Here is a 13272-nt window from a genome sequence, read left to right as displayed (position 1 = left end):
ACGTGGTTTTATTTTAAATATGAACTCAAGTTGAGTCAGCTAAATATGGGGAGAACTCAGCATGAAAGAACATTTTGGTCAATAACTAATGTCTGACATGGAACAGGCTAAGGGCCGGCATTACACACATATGCCACATATTCACCCTCCTGAGCCCCATCTCAGATGGACCTCAGTCAACAACTCCCAGCATCACAGTTGAGACCTGCTCCCACCCTGCCCCCAAAGTCACGTATTTTAGCCTTCTCGTAAGCAATGATGCAAACGCGCACTGCCTTTGAACAATCCATCACTGTTGAACAATCCACTAAGCCAGAGAGCTGTTCTCATAGAATTTATAGTCCTTCATGCTTCAGAGTACTTGACAATCCTCAACTTTGTTGTTTCTTAAAGAGCACTAGGACTCCACCTAGCGAATTTTACTTTAGAATATTAGTACTTCTATTATTTTTAGAGTTATTCTTGTCTTCCTGCTTCATCCTAAAGATTTTAACCATGAGTGGCTTTGACATGCTTCAAAACCTCTTTGTTCCTTAAGGGAGCTTTTGGAGAAGGTCCAACTCCACAATATCCTTATGAAACAAGGTCAGGAAGAATCCTCTTAATCTACTTACACAACTATTTCTTAAGTATTTACTCTGTACAAAAGGTCACACAAGTACAAAGATGGAAAAAGAAAGAGAAAGCATCATTTGTTTAGATTCTACTGTGCAACCTGCCGATATCAAATGGGAACTCTGAATTATTTCAATTCATTGTATTGCCATAACAATTTCTCTCCGTGCTTCATAATAACAATTACATTTGTGGAAACTGAAGCTCAGAGAGGTCCACCAATCATCAGTAATTTGTGGAGCTGGGTTTTGAAACAAGTCTGTCTGACTTTAAGATTATAATGTTTTTATGCTCATGACATAGGATCAAATGAGAAATATGGCTCCATAAAAGGGAAAGGAGGATCCTGGGAAATTTGGAACCCAAGAATTTCTTACAAATCTAGAAAAAAGCTGGGCCAGTTACTCGCCTCCCCCGCCTCTCTCTCTCTCTTTCTTTTTGGGTCACACCCTGCGATGCTCAGGGGTTATTCCTGGCTCTGCACTCAGGAATTACTCCTGGCGGCACTCAGGGGACCATACGGGAATCAAACCCAGGTCGGCTGTGGGCGAGGCAAATGCCTTACCCACTATGCCATCACTCCAGCTCCTACTCCCCTCTAAGTCCTAGAAGCCAAGTCAAGTTCAATGCCTACCTTAAACAAAAGGTTGTGAGAATTAAATAAAATAAATGTAAGGCGCTTAGTACATGGCACCATAGTCTTAAAAAATGGCAACTAATATTCACAGCTATGTGAGTTAACAGTCCTAAAAAATTTTTGCCTATACCAGATTCTCAGAGCTTTCAACAGGTATAGGTAGCTATCAGGAGATCCACAGATATTGCATCCTGCTCCATAATGCAAAGGATCAACTCTCAACTAAATGGCTTTGAATAAATTGCCTCAAGTATCTTGGGAGAATCTGCAAGACAAATCCCAAATCAGAGGCAAGTCCAGGACTTACTTTCCAACTTTCAAGTTCTCTTTCAGCAGAGCCACTGGATAGGAATGACAAGAGGACTTGCCATTGTCCCATCATGCTCATGAATGTCACTGTCACTGTTACTGTCACTGTCGTCCTGTTGCTCATTGATTGGCTTGAGCGGGAACCAGTAACATCTCCACTGTGAGACTTGTTGTTACTGTTTATGGTATATCAAATACTCCATGAGGAGCTTGCCAGGCTCTGCCTTGCGGGTGGGATACTCTCGGTAGCTTGCTGGGCTCTCCGAGCAGGGTGGAGGAATCTAACCAGGGTCACCCTACCCGCTGTGTTGTCGCTCCAGCCAATGCAGAAAGTACTTGCATGCTCATGAATATGCATAAAATGATAGACAACATAACCGCAAAGTCTGGCCCCTTTGAAATAGGCAAGACATCTACAGTGAGAGGAAGACGATGATCTAAACAAATTTGAACTCCACCACTAATCTTTACAGAAAGACCCAAACTCACACTGGATGAAGTTTTTGCTGCAGTGAATACTGACTTTGTTTGTTATTTCCACAACAAATGAGTCCCTGAATGAGGAGGTTTATAGGACACCTGTTTCTGTTGAAACCTGATTAACAGTGGGTCCAGTTTCTTTTGTTCTCTTAGGGGTCTCCACAGTTTCTTTATGGTTTGATCCTTTGTAATTCAGTAGTTTCAATAGCAAGGAGCCTCCATCCTTGTTTCTTCACCAAGATCTACCCAACTGCTCTTCCCCAGAGAGTTCCACACATACACGGAATACCCACCTGCCCCTGTACCCACTCCCGCCCTCCCCATGCTCCCCTACCATTTCTCTCCCACCAGTCTCACTGGATGCACCCCAAATATTCCCCCTCTGGAGTCCAGACTGCCCTTTTCTGATTCTTGCTTTGGGCTACCCCAAAACTGAGTCTTAAACATCTGCAGAGTTTCACCACCTGCCCCAGACTTCATTTGCTCCCTTATGTCCCCAGAATGGGACTTCATTGTCCTTGTCCTCAGGGACACAGTTCTCTCTGGGTTGCATGGGTTCCTTTTGTATATCTATATACCCTGTAATCCCTAAAGGGCATTTACAGAAGTCATTTGTTTCTGCTATACATTAGCCACAAAGGAACTAATTCTGAAGAAAAAAGACAATTATGTGAAAAACAGCTCAGAACCATGAAATAGATGCTGATTATAAATATAGGCTTGAGGCATTATGAAATGAGGCAGCTCTAAATTTTCAAAGAACAAAGAGAATGCAAGAGGAACTTTTTTAATATGAAAAGGACTTTCAGGTTATAATTAGTAAATTAACTAACCTTTTTAAAGGTAAAAGTGATTTCCAAAGCCTAAGGCATTTATAGAATTCAAGAATACTATATGTCTAAGAGGTGGTATTTTTGCCAATCTCCTCATTTCACAGGTAAGAAAACAAAAGGTTACATGACTTTCCAACAACGACAACAACAACAACAAAAAGGTTTCTTGCTGCCAGGACTCAAATGAGGGTTCCTGACTCCCTTGTTCAAGTATGTTCCACTCATTCTACCACAGAAGCTGCTTTCACAGGAAGGCAAATATCTTCAGAACTACATGGATAAACACACAGTTGTGCTGGGTCATCGGATGCTAACATGGGTGGTCGGTTCAAAGATAAAAAACTGAAACTGTAATTAAGAGCTTTATAAATCCTGGTGCTTACATTCAAAACATGTACACAAACATCCACAAAGATACAGTAGTGGTGATGGTTGGTCGTGGAGGTGATGGCAGAAGTAATAAAGTTGGTAGTGATGATAATGCTGGTGGTGAGGGTGAGTAGCGTGGGGTGGGTGGTGGCAGCAGCAGTGCGGCCCGTGCGAGTGGTAATAGTAGTCGTGGAGGTGGTAGTGGTGGTGGTGGTGACTATGATGTGAAGGATGCAGAGATTAAAGAAGCGGAGTTGGGCTGGAGCGATAGCACAGCGGGTAGGGCGTTTGCCTTGCACTCAGCCAACCCGAGTTCGATTCCCAGCATCCCATCGGGTCCCCCGAGCACCGCCAGGAGTAATACCTGAGTGAAGAGCCAGGAGTAACCCCTGTGCATCGCTGGGTGTAACCCAAAAGGAAAAAAAAGAAAGAAAGAAGAAGCGGAGGTGTGATAATGATGGAGGAATCAGCAGCAGTGCTGGCAGGGGTACAGTGGTCGTAGTCAAGGCATGTGCTAGAAAACGGAGTCACACGGGCAGCTCAAGGACACGCAGATGAACCTGAGATTCAAACCTGAGCCTCTTATACCTTGTATATGCATAAAAATATACACATATATACAAATGTGCATATTCTTAGATATACACATCATGACTGTGTATCTCTAAGAAACCGAAGGACTGAGGAATAGGATATAGACAAATCCAATAGGTTCCTCTGGAAACAAAATGAAAGAAATGGTGCAGAAACTGAGGGAGCAACAATGCCCTAAGGACTTCCTTGTGGGGTATGGAACTGCCAGGCAGGTTGGACATTTTTGAGACAGGAGCAACTTCCTGACTGTGAGGGTCTTGGAGAACGCAAGAAAACCCATCATAGTCGATGATGCCTTTCGAAGCCAAGCTCTCAGCTAGGCCTTGGCAATACAAGGGAAAGCAGGAAAGCAACATAAATCTTGGCCCAAGACCCTCCCTTGAAAGGCTGTGGGGAGGAGTCCATCATAAAAGACTCATGTGGCTGAAAAGGACAGTTTGCCCACCTGACCCGAAGTGGGAAGAACCCTGCTTGTCTCTTGCAGGAAGTTCACAAGTCATTAAAATGCTTCTGGATGGAAAACTATGCAGCTGTTAGAATAGATGAAGTCATGAAATTTGCATACAAGTCGATCGACGTGGAGAATATCTTGCTAAGTGAAATAAGTCAGAGAGAGAGGGACAGACATAGAATGGCTGCACTCATTTGTGGAATATAAAGTAACAGAATGGGAGACTAGCACCCAAGGATAGTAGATATACGAACCAGGAGGATTTCTTCATGGCTTGGAAGCCGGCCTCACATGCTGGGGGAAAAGGCAGCTGAGATAGAGAAGGGACCACCAAGTAAAGGATGCTTGGAGGATGTTGAAAGTAGGTATAGACCAAACATGATGGCCACTTAATACCTCTATTGCAAACCACAATGCCCAAAAGGAGAGAGAGAGTAAAAGGGAATGTGCCTGACACAGAGGCGCAGGGGAAAGGGGGCGGGAGGGATACTGGGAACATTGGTGGTGGAGAATGGGCACTGGTGAAGGGATTGGTACTCAATCATTGTATGACTGAAACGTAATCATGAAAGTTTGTAAGTCTGTAATTGTCCCTCACAGTGATTCATTAAAAAAAATTTTTTAATAAAAATTAAAAAATAAAATAAAATAAAATGCTTGTGAGGCCAAACACTGCAGGCCATGCCGCCCTGTGATCGTTGCTGATTCTGCACAAAATCACTGATGCCTTTCTGTGGAGAGCCTCCATGGAACCGTGCTTCGTGAACACCTGTTTCTTGTTGGTTGCACCGTGCTTCGTGAACAACACCTGATGGGGAATCAGGATGTCTTGTCACGCTCACAAGTTGTGGCTGGTTTATCAGCTGCAGACACTTGAGGGCAAACAGGCAGGGAGAAGTATATAAGGGGGGAAGTCACCTGGCTGGTCGGTTCTCCCTCATGCGTCCCCTTTTCCTCCTTACTCCACGTCCCCGTTCCTGATTTTTTCTCTAACGCATGAGAAAGTTCCTGAATAAATCGCAGCCAAAAGGATCTCCGAGTTGCGTGTTTCTTCGCTGGACGAAGCGGCGCGCGACAGCTGGTGGCCCGTACGGGGAACCCGACCTCCAGTACCCCCCCCCCGGTGGATTCAGAACTTGCTGCGATTTATTCAGGACTAAGGTTCACGAGAAATCGTGACGATCCGGTTCCTGTGGTAAGTCAGGACGAGAAGTCGCGACGATGAAGGTTCCTGTGGTAAGTCAGGACTAAGGTTCACGAGAAGTCATGACAATCAAGTTCCTGTGGTGAGTCAGGACAATGGTATCCATGGATGTGTATGTTTCGTTTGTTGGTTGGATGTTTGTTTGTCTTTCCCTTTGTCTTTTCACTTTTGCTTTCTATGATTACTTTAAGGATCAGAAGTGCGATAAGGCCGTACGATCAGGACAAGTAGTGTTAGAAGACACAAAGAAGGACAGAGGCAGCCGTCATGGCATTGTAGCCTCTGAGCCAGAGGAGGGTTCGGACGTGGAAAGCGAGGCCTCTAGGGGAACCCCGCTGATGGAGGGACGCGCCCCAAAAAAGAAAGGAAGGCCCCAAGAACCATCCATGACCCGTCCGGCTCTTTATCCCTCGCTACGTCAATTTCAGCAGGGACGGGCTAACGGGGATTCTGACCCCCCTATTGAAGAGGAAGCTGCGATACATGATAGTGACCGATACTTACCGCTAAAGGGCTCTAAGGATGATCTGCCCCCTTACTTTAACAAAACGGGAGGCGGACTTTCTTTTGCAAAACCCGGGCTCTGGGCAGAAGTTAGGCGAGAGCTACAGTTAACTTACCCAGTTTTTGAAGATAATAATCAACAGCGATATCATGAGCCCCTAGATTTTAAAATAATTAAGACCTTGGCAGAATCAGTAAAGACTTATGGAGCCAACGCCGCATTTACTATAACTCAAATAGAAGGCTTATTCAGATACTGTATGACCCCAAATGATTGGCAACAGGTGGCTAGAGCGGTGTTGACTCCTGGACAATACTTGGACTGGCGCACCTTCTTAATGGAATTCGCAAATGAGCAAGCAGCAACCAATCTAGCCCAAGGAGGGGCACGAGCAGTCTGGGATAGGGACATGTTATTAGGACTTGGCAGATTCGCCAATCAGCAGACCGGGTACCCCCCAGAAGTTTATACGCAGGTGAACCAAATAGGATTGAAAGCGTGGAAAGCTCTACCCAACAGAGGGGAAGTCCGAGGCAACCTTACTAAAATAGTTCAAGGGCCCCTGGAACCGTTTTCCGAATTTGTTGCCCGTGTAGTCGAGGCTGCCGGAAAAATCTTTGGAGATTCGGACACTGCGATGCCTCTCATAAAGCAGTTGGTATTTGAACAATGCACTGCTGAGTGTCGCAAGGCTATCGCCCCCTATAAGAGTCTGGGACTGGAGTATTGGATGAAAATATGCCGAGAAATAGGGGGTCCCCTAACCGCCACAGGCTTAGCTGCGGCTGTCATGGATATTACCAAGAAAGTTACGGGACTCGCTGTAACCTGCTATACGTGTGGAAGGACAGGGCACCTGAGGAGACAGTGTCCTGTCAATAACCAAGTTGTAGGATCTAGACCCAGACTTTGCCCTAAGTGTAAAAAGGGAAGACATTGGGCAAGTGAGTGTAGGTCAGTGAGAGATGTCCACGGCCATAGGATATCTCAAAGCAATATAAGAAGGGATTCAAAAAACGGCTTACGGGGCCCACGTCCCCAGGGCCCTCAAATATATGGGGCGGCGCAAGTTTCCGAGGAATGGCCATCTCTGCAACATCCCAGGGACTCGGGGGAGCCTCTAAGGCCTCCCCCGCTGTGACCCTACAAGCCGTCAATCCCATGGTCCTCACTCCGAGAATGGGAGTACAGATTTTAGAGTTAGGGAAACTAGCCCCTTTACCGAATGAAGTTATAGGATTGCTAATAGGCTCCCCTGAAGCAGTTTTGAAAAGCTTGTGTGTATATCCTGGTATAATTGATCCCAACCATTCTGAAAGTGTGAGAGCCCTGATTGAGTCTCCCCGTGGGATTACTGCTATCAGCCCAGGGGACCCTGTTGCCCAGGTTATTCTCCTTCCCGCCGTGGGTGGACAGACATGCAATGGTAAAAGGGCTTTAAATCAGGAACAAATTGAGGGAGCTTTTCTTGCATTAGGTATGCATACCAGACCCATGATGCAATTAATAGTAGAAGGAAAAAGGATCATAGGACTCCTTGACACAGGAGCAGACCGTAGCATAATAGCCACTAAGGATTGGCCTTCTGCCTGGCCCACGCAGGCTTCTGCTCAGCAGTTGCAGGGCCTGGGGTACCTCAGTACCCCAGAAGTAAGCGCACGTCACCTCACCTGGAAGGATGACGAGGGACACCAGGATAGCTTCCAGCCCTTTATACTTAATTTGCCCTTTTCCCTTTGGGGACGAGATGTTCTGGCTAAGATGGGAGTTAGGCTTTGCACTTCTTCGCGCCCTACTGCTGTTTCTGCTGACCAAAATTTATTGTAGGGGCCGCTGTGGAAATCATCCCCCTAACATGGTTAACAGAGGACCCGGTGTGGGTTCCACAGTGGCCTTTGTCCTCTGAAAAGTTGGATGCAGCTGAAGCCTTAGTTAATCAACAATTGTCAGCTGGACACTTACGTCCTTCTGTATCCCCTTGGAATACTCCTATTTTCGTAGTTAGAAAGAAATCCGGTAAATGGCGTTTGTTGCATGATCTTCGAGCTGTTAATGCTCAAATGCGCGTGATGGGGCCTGTACAACGTGGCCTGCCTTTATTAGCCACTTTACCAAAAGATTGGCATGTAATTGCCATTGACATACAAGATTGCTTTTTCTCTATCCCGTTACATCCACAGGATATTCCCCGTTTTGCGTTTACATTACCCTCTAAGAACCATGAGCAACCAGATAAGCGATATGAGTGGGTAGTCCTCCCACAAGGGATGACAAATAGTCCCACTCTTTGCCAGCTATACGTAGGTTCCATCATAGCTCCTTTGCGAAAGTGTTTCCCGAAAGTACAATGTGTGCATTATATGGATGATATCCTGCTGGCAGCAAAATCCGAAAACGCTCTTAATAATGCCCTACTCAAATTAACCTCGCTCTTACAAAGTGCCAATTTAATTATTGCCCCTGAAAAAATTCAGAAAGGAACAGTTGTCCAATACCTAGGCGCTAAGATAACCCCCAAAGCAGTACATCCCCAAAAAATTACGCTTCGGCTTGACCACTTACACACGCTTAATGATTTCCAACGTTTGTTGGGAGACATTAATTGGATAAGGGGATACCTTAAATTACCTAACTATGACTTAAAACCTTTATTCAATATGCTTCAAGGTGATCCTTCTCTTTCTTCCCCACGGACTATCACACCCGAAGCTAGAGAAGCCCTTTGCAAAATTGAGCAAGCTCTTACTGCTGCTGGCAATACACGCGTGCAGCCTGAGTTTCCTATTTTACTTTGTGTGCTTCCAACATATGGGCAACCTACTGCAGTCCTATGGCAGGAGGGACCCCTTCTGTGGATTCATCCTAGGGTCTCTCCGGCAAAAGCCGTGGAATTATACCCTGCAGCTGTAGCCCGTTTGGCTATGATTGGTATTCAGGACTGCTTGCAATACTTTGGAAAACTTCCAGATACTCTTATTACCCCCTATAATTCCACTCAAATAGTTTCTTTGTGTAACTTACATGATGATTGGGCGATTCTCCGATTTTCTTTTCCCAATGTTATTGATAATCATTATCCCAAACATCCACTAATGACCTTCTTTAAAACCCATCCGGTAATTTTCCCCAAAGTCACCTCTTATGTACCCCTTCGGGATGTTCCAAACATTTATACTGATGGTTCAAGTACAGGCTGGGGGGCTTATATGATAGAGGGTCAAGATCCTATTCGTATGCAATTTCCAACTATGTCTCCTCAAGTTGTGGAACTCCGCATTGTCTTGACAGTGTTTGAGCATTGCCCCTTTGCTTTCAATTTGATCTCTGATTCACGATATGTTGTAAATGCTCTCTGCTCACTTGAGGTGGCAGGACCAATAAAGGCCTCCAGCTCGATAGCCTCCTTGTTATCTGCTTTACAGCAAATTCTTTGGACCCGTGAAAAACCATTTTTTGTCACACATATCCGCTCTCATACAGGCCTTCCGGGTCCCTTAGCAGAAGGCAATGCTGGTGTTGATGCACTCACTAGACCATCTTGTTTTGTTATTCAGTCTCCTTTACAATTAGCAAAAAATTTTCATGACCGTTTCCATGTTTCTTCTCGGACCCTTCAACATAGATTTCAAATCCCTCGAGCCGAAGCTCGGGCAATTGTTTTACATTGTCCACACTGTGTCCCTTTTCTTCCTGCCCCCTCCATGGGCATAAACCCTCGTGGTCTTGTGCCTTTACGCATTTGGCAAATGGATGTTACACATTTCTCGGAATTTGGCAGGCTCAAATATCTCCATGTATCTGTGGACACGTGCTCCGGTATCATTCATGCCACTCCCCTTTCTGGGGAGCGGTCCGCAAATGTTATCTCTCATTGCCTTGAAGCATGGGCAGCCTGGGGCATTCCAGCCCAACTGAAAACAGATAATGGTCCGGCATACACCTCTGCTAAATTCACCGCATTTTGTGCCCAGATGGGAGTCTCTTTATCTCATGGCCTCCCATATAACCCACAAGGACAGGGCATCGTTGAGCGTGCTCATTCCACCCTTAAAGCATGCCTAATAAAACAAAAAGGGGGAGTTGGCCTGGGACGGCCCCCTCGAGAAAGAATCTCTATTGCACTTTTTACTCTAAATTTTTTGATCATTGATGATAAGGGCACCTCCTCTGCAGACAGGCATTCTTCAAAGATTCCTGTGTGCCAAGGATATGTTAAATGGAAAGATATCCTTTCTGGTGAATGGCACGGCCCGGACCCCGTGTTAACCTGGGCCAGAGGTTCTGTTTGTGTTTTTCCACAGGACAGGGCAGAACCAGTGTGGATTCCTGAACGTCTGACACGAAAGACCGCACCTCCAGTAGACCAAGAGGTGGAAACTGGTGCTCCTGCTCAGCCTGGTTCCTGTGATGATACGAGCTGAAGAAGCAGCTTTTTGGGCCATTGCTACAACTTGGCCTGCTCTAATCCCTTCCGTTCCCACCTTAATATAGACCTGAGTAGAAGTCCCCTCTATTTTATCAAAGAGTGGGTGGAGGTGGGAGTAGTACTATCCTTATTGCTTCTCACTGCTTTGGTTTTTGCCTGGTGTCTATATAATATGCAGCAAGTACAACTATTTACAAGGGCGTGATATTTGCAGGTATCCCGGCCCTGGAGGCACAGCAATCCCCCAAGCTTTGGCTTGCAACTTTGAATCAATAATCTCGCTGAGAACAATCAAGTCTAGCTGGATGTAGCAAAGGTATTGTGCAGCTGAGAACCCTTAACTGCAGGGGACCTCCTGTAGTTGAGGAGTTTGAAAGGGTGCATTATACCCACCTGACCCTTGGACCAACCTAAGACAGGGACCTACAAGCGAGAGGGCTCCCAATGACGGGTAAGGCCAAGGGGGCCGAGGTCGCTACACAGACTTGCTGTTCTAAAACAAAAAGGGGGAACTGTGGAGAGCCTCCATGGAACCGTGCTTCGTGAACACCTGTTTCTTGTTGGTTGCACCGTGCTTCGTGAACAACACCTGATGGGGAATCAGGATGTCTTGTCACGCTCACAAGTTGTGGCTGGTTTATCAGCTGCAGACACTTGAGGGCAAACAGGCAGGGAGAAGTATATAAGGGGGGAAGTCACCTGGCTGGTCGGTTCTCCCTCATGCGTCCCCTTTTCCTCCTTACTCCACGTCCCCGTTCCTGATTTTTTCTCTAACGCATGAGAAAGTTCCTGAATAAATCGCAGCCAAAAGGATCTCCGAGTTGCGTGTTTCTTCGCTGGACGAAGCGGCGCGCGACAGCCTTTCAGCCTGCATCCACTGCTGGGCCGGAAACCCAAAGCGCCGTCTCTGTTTGGCTGTGGTGCTGAACCAAGCAGAGGAAAGATCGCTGAACACCACGGTTCACGGGCCCTTAGTCTCATCTCTGCACCCCAAGTTCTCACCAGTCTCCTCTACAAAGTGCCTGACCGGCCGAGGTCACAGCTGTGGAGCCAGGAAGGCTTGGGTCTCTGCCCCTTAAGGCCACTCCTGTTTGATCAACTCCCCTGACAGACGCTGACAGAGTATCCAGCTCAGCTTCACCTCCCACAAGAGGCTGACAGCGATGAGCCTCGCCCTGAGCGGAGGGATGCAGCTTCCTGTTCCACTCCCGAGTCACCCTTTCTGCTCTTCACTCAGTGGTTTATCTTGGAAACTGTTTTTTTTCTGGTTCCTTGTGAAGATTGGTTCCTCTTATCACCAGAGGGAATGAGTTCTGGGTGTGGCCCAAAAAAAAAAACATTCATCATGAATGAATGAATGAATGAATGAATGAATGAATAAAGACACGGCTTGCATAATAATAGACTTAAAGGGAGCTGAAGCGATAGCACAGCGGGTAGGGCGTTTGCCTTGCACACCGGCCAACCTGGGTTCAATTCCCAGCATCCCATATGGTCACCCGAACACCACCAGGAGTGATTCCTGAGTGCAGAGCCAGGAGTAATCCCTGTGCATTGCCGGGTGTGACCCAAAAAGCAAATAATAATAATAATAATAATAATAATAATAATAGACTTAAAAATTGCACTGATTCAGGGGGCTGAAGAGATAGTAAAGCAGAGAGTAAAGCAGGTTTGCCTTGCACGCGGCCAAGCAGGGTTTGATCCTGGCATCCTACAGGATCCCCCAAGCACTGCCAGGAGTAGTTCCTGAGTGCAGAGCTAGGAGTATCCCCTGAGCATCGCTGGGTGTGACTCCAAATAAAACAAAAACAAAATTACACTGGTTCGGCACATCTGATGCTGCACCTGCTCTGTGCAGACATGGGTGTGATGAGGGTCACAGCCTCTTTACAGAACATGGAACAGGAGCCAGAGAGATCGTCCAGTGGCAAGGTGCTTGACTTGCATGCAGCCAACTCTGATTCAATCCCCAGCAACCTGCATGGTCCCCTTGAGCCTGCCAGGAGCGATCCCTGAGCACAGAGCCAGGAGTAATCCCAGAGCACAGGCCCCAGAAAACAAAGCAAACAAACAAAAGGTGAAAATTGAAACTCTACAATCCAGTTATCCCACTTTTGTGTGTTTACCTCCATAAAAACAAAATACTGATTCAGAGAGAGTAGCTCCCCCTCTCTCCGGTCAGTGGGTAGGGTGTTTGCCTTGCACGCGGCTGACCCAGGTTCGATTCCCAGCATCCCATATGGACCCCTGAGCACCGCCAGGAGTAATTTCTGAGTGCAGAGCCAAGAGTAACTCCTGAGCATCACTGGGTGTGGCCCAAAAGAGACAAAAAAAAAACACAAGAAGAGAGAAAAAAAATGGACTGTTTTTGAACTGTAAGACCAGGAAGTGGTTTGCAGAAGTAAAGAGGAGGAAGCTGAAGGTGACGTAGTTTCATAAATAGGGACCAGGTGACTCATGTATGTGTATCATTGTCAATGATGCACACCTGGAACGTATATAAAGTTCTAGTGCAATGTGATTCAATAACTAACAAATAAAAGCTTTCAAAGGAGAGGTGAGAGCAAGAGTACAGCAGGGAGGGTCTTTGCCTCACACATGGCCGACCCAAGTTTGATTCCTGGCATCCCATATGGTCCCCCAAGGACCGCCAGGAGTGATTCTTGAGTGCAGAGCCAGGAGTAACACTGAGCATCACCGGGCATGACCCAAAACTCCAAAATAATAAATTAAATGAAATATATTTAAAAACTCAGTTTTCAAAAGAATTGATATGAACTCAAAATTGCTGAAACTTACAATCACTGTCACTGTCATCCCAATTTGCTCGAGCGAGCACCAGTAAC

At 46.3% G+C, this 13272-nt stretch overlaps 1 protein-coding gene across 1 annotated transcript; it reads left to right on the top strand.

Moving 5' to 3' along the window:
- Positions 1–6101: 6101 nt before the first annotated feature.
- On the top strand, positions 6102–7255 carry LOC129402155 (endogenous retrovirus group K member 10 Gag polyprotein-like). The gene has a single exon (XM_055127506.1). It carries the CDS (start codon positions 6257–6259, stop codon positions 7136–7138), a length of 882 nt encoding a protein of 293 aa, XP_054983481.1. The 5' UTR covers positions 6102–6256; the 3' UTR covers positions 7139–7255.
- Positions 7256–13272: the final 6017 nt, after the last annotated feature.

The sequence above is a fragment of the Sorex araneus genome, chromosome 2, assembly GCF_027595985.1.
Source record: "Sorex araneus isolate mSorAra2 chromosome 2, mSorAra2.pri, whole genome shotgun sequence".
NCBI lineage: Eukaryota > Metazoa > Chordata > Mammalia > Eulipotyphla > Soricidae > Sorex > Sorex araneus.
Note: the sequence above shows the minus strand (reverse complement) of the source record. Positions and strands in the feature narration are given on the sequence as shown.